This window comes from Alnus glutinosa, chromosome 3, assembly GCF_958979055.1.
Source record: "Alnus glutinosa chromosome 3, dhAlnGlut1.1, whole genome shotgun sequence".
Classification (NCBI taxonomy): domain Eukaryota; kingdom Viridiplantae; phylum Streptophyta; class Magnoliopsida; order Fagales; family Betulaceae; genus Alnus; species Alnus glutinosa.
In genome coordinates this window covers 18,313,438-18,317,254 of record NC_084888.1, presented here as the reverse complement: position 1 = coordinate 18,317,254, position 3,817 = coordinate 18,313,438, and the positions used below count along the sequence as shown (strand labels likewise).

General features: G+C 37.5%; 1 protein-coding gene across 1 annotated transcript; it reads left to right on the top strand.

Moving 5' to 3' along the window:
- The first annotated feature begins 2,644 nt into the window (after positions 1–2,644).
- Positions 2,645–3,817, top strand: LOC133863236 (glutathione S-transferase T2-like). Its single transcript, XM_062299198.1, has 2 exons — positions 2,645–3,076; positions 3,167–3,817. Exons 1-2 carry the CDS (start codon positions 2,645–2,647, stop codon positions 3,815–3,817), a joined length of 1,083 nt encoding a protein of 360 aa, XP_062155182.1.

The window sequence follows — 3,817 nt, the reverse complement described above, 5'->3', positions numbered from 1 at the left end:
ATTTCTTCTACCTTCTTCTTCTTCTTTTCTTATTTCTCTTTTCTTTCCTCTTTCTTTCTTGTCCTCTTCTTTCGATGAGATACAGAAAGCGAGAATGAGAGAGTGAGAGATAAAGAACCAGAGGGTGAGAGAACAGAGAGATCGAGATATGGGAGATCGAGAGAGAGAGAGAGGGAGATAACAGAGTTGGAGAGAGACCTGAGAATGGATCCTAAGGTCCGAAGGAGCCGTTAAACCTAGGGGAGGTCCGACCTTCAGGCCGATTCTATTGGTGGGTTGGTGGTGACGATCGATGCCGGAGAAGTAGAAGGGTCAATGGGTTGATGAGTGCCAAATATTGTATATTTGGACCCCTTAATTTGCATTTGCTAAACCTTTAGCTTTGTTATTTTCTGGCGTTTTTGGTTAGTTTTAGTGTTTTAGTATTTTGCATGTTATTGAGAGAAATTAGCGATATTTCTATGAAATTGCAAATAAGCAGGAAAATAAATTTTTAGAGCCCATATATGCTAGCACGACTGGATGTCAAGATCAAAATTGAGTGCATGGCAAACACATTTTCAATGACTGGGATTAAAAGAATGACAAAGAGTCATTTTTAGCAAAGACACGCATGTAGTGTGTGAGTCACTGCGATGTCGGTCGAACGCACTTACAAGTCGCTCGAGCGCAATCGCGCAAACGTAGACAGATGTGAATTTCTTCTCCTAACGGATGCGGACACCCTAAACCCTAGCATCATTTTCTCCTATTAGAGCATTCACAGTGGGTTATGTATAACCCACTGTGAATCTATAATACATAACAGGAACCAAAAAATGATGCTCCATCAGATTACCTATTTGCACGCTAGGATAGATTGAGGCTGCATTGGTGAACAGTACGACGCTATCTGTAGCGTTATACTGTTCACCCATCAATCTTTTTTTATTGTTTATTTCCGGCGCGCTTCTTTTTCTTTCTCTTTTTTTTTTTTTTTCTTTTTCCCTCTTCCTTTTCCTTTCCCTCTCTTCTCTCTCGCTCTTCTCTCGTCTCTGCGTCTTTTCCCTCTCTTCTCTCCTTTTCCCTTTGCCTTTTCCCTCTCTTCTCTCCCGCTCTTCTCTCGTCTCTGCGTCTTTTCCCTCTCTTCTCTCCTTTTCCCTTTGCCTTTTTCCCCTTCCCGGCCCCTGCTTTCCGTCGCACCAGAGAGAGAGAGGGAGAGAGAGCCAAGAGTATGAGAAGAAGAAAAAGAAGAAGAAGAAGAGGAAGAAGGTGAAAGGAGTGGGTGTTTTATGCCGTCGTTGTTGTCGAGTTTTGGAGGAGTTTGTGGGGACAAGGACAGGAAAAAGAGTTATTATTGTTCCTATGCAACAGCCCGAAGGTACTTCCAGTTCTTTTTCGAGTTTCAACCCCTCTCTGTTCGTTTGCATCTTATGTAAGTTTTTGTGATAAATGTTTTCTTTTTTAAGATTAGTCCATTTCTTTTTTGGCTTATTTTTGATCTATTTACCAACAAGCATATAATTTTTATTCTGGGTACTACTTCGATGCTTATTTGCTTTGCTGAGGAAATGTGATGGAAAATAACAGAAAAGTTGCGTATGAATTTTAGTTTCATTGCGAATAAATGATGGTATATTAAATGGTCGATACAAAGAGATCAAAGAGGCATGTTATCTGTTTGATAATATGTCATAGAGAATTTTGTGAAAAAGAGAGCTGAGTATGAAAAATATTGGCCTGGTATTAGATAAGGAATACAAAAATGGCCTCTTTCATTATGTTGGTTTACCGTCGTGAGAGAGGAGATAGGTAAGTCTTGCCATAGCTGGCTTGGAAGAGAAGACAGCTATATAAAAACTATGTTGTTAGGTTGCGTTAATATAAAATTTCGTTTAGATAAAGCTGATGCGTTGGCTCAAGTTTTGAATTGCTATTCCAGGGCTATGAACAGTAACTCAAGAATTTTTATTATTTTGGGGTTTGTTTGGGAGCTATTTTGGATGGGTGGTTTAGGGTTCTTTAGGATTTAGGATTTAAGGGAAATAAGAGATGCAAAATCAGTTCTAGTCTTGGTTAGAATTTGATACAAAATTGTTGGAAATCTGAAAGTATAATTCAGAGAAGAAAGAGGAGACAAAAATAAGTATCACACTTATGGTTTCCTTGTTATTATACGTAGGGGAAAGATTGCATCACACAAACCTCAAAGGAAGCTTCATAGCTCTGAAGTTTAGCAAAACATAATCTTCAATATTGAATAGAAAGTCTTAAACCAATATTTATAGGAAACTAAATCTAACTTTAACAAGACTTTTAGTGGGATCTATAATAACTGGATATTGATTCCAGGTGGAAAATTGGATTGAATTTGCAACCGGGTGTTTATTTGGCTACCGCACTTGCAACATTTTTATGAATTTAGGGAAAAAAATGTCTTCTTTGGTGGTGTAATTAAGGTTCTCTATGTTTATATGGAAGAAGTACACACTTTTCAACCACAATTTTTATTTCCTTCTCCTTTTCTTGTAAGAAAAGTATGCTTCTTGTTATTTATTTATTTATCTACTCAAGAAACTTGGAATGCTTTTATTCATTGTAATTTCATTACATTACTTGTAATGATTGGTTGCCCTTTCATTGCCGTGTGTTGTATTTTTTAAGGATGGATTTGAATGACGATATATTCTTCGCCCCTCTCATACACGAGGAAGATTATGGTTACAATGCATATACGCCGACTTCTGTTCATGAGAACATTGATTCCCAAAACACTCAACTCCAACCTCAAACTGAATTCACTACTAAAAAAAGTTCGCGGAAAGGAAACTTTGGTGTAGAAGAAGACAACATACTAGTATCGGCTTGGCTCATCACTAGTATGGATGCAATTCATGGTATTGATCAAAAAGCCTCAAAATTTTGGATGAGGGTTCATGCAGAGTATGATGAACATAAGAAGCCTACATTTTGTGAACGTTCTGTGAACTCTTTAACAAATCGGTGGTCAACAATCCAACTTGCTACTAACAAGTTTTGTGGATGTATAGCTCAAATTGAAGCAAGGCATCCAAGTGGAGTTACCGAACAAGACAAGGTATGAATGGATTGTTATACTTTAAAGTCAATGAGCCAATGATTAATTAGTATGAATATTTTAATTATTGAATCTTTGTTAATTTTTTAGATTGAGGAAGCGAAGGTAATGTATCACAGCATTCATGGTGGCTCATTTAATTTTGAGCATTGTTGGAATACATTGAGATTTCATCCAAAATGGAAACGAACGATGTCCGAAGGAGTTAAAAAAAAGAAAAGAAAATCACTTGTACAAGAACCTTCTTGTACTTTAGATTCGGTACATCTAGGGGATGACAATGGGTCTCCTTCAGTGGTTGTAAACTTGGAGAGGCCAATTGGCAACAAGGCCCAAAAAGAGAGAGAGAAGACACGAAAGAGGCAAGACCATATGTCTGCGAATCTTGTGGAAGTAGTTAATGATATCAAGGAAGAAAAGAAGAAATCTCGTGATCAAAGAATTGAAGATCGACAAGAGTATATTCGTCTTACAAAAGAAAGGCTTGTGTTTGAGCAATCGAGAGAGGAAATGGAAAAAGAGGCAAATCTTCTTTGTAAAAAGAGGCTTGAGATGGAGCAATCGAGAGAGGAAATGGAAAAAGAGGCTAATATTATTAGTAAAAAAAGGCTTGAGATGGAACAATCGAGAGAGGTAAGGGAACAAGAGGCTAATCTTCTTCGTAAAAAAAAGCTTGAGATGGAGCAATTGAGAGAAGATAGGGAAATTATGAGTATGGATACAAGCAACATGCTCCAATGA

Coding starts and splice junctions, on each gene's coding strand:
- LOC133863236 (XM_062299198.1), top strand. CDS start 2,645: ATGGATTTGAATGACGATATATTCTTCGCCCCTCTCATACACGAGGAA. Junction 3,077..3,166: donor GAGTTACCGAACAAGACAAG/GTATGAATGGAT, acceptor TTAATTTTTTAG/ATTGAGGAAGCGAAGGTAAT.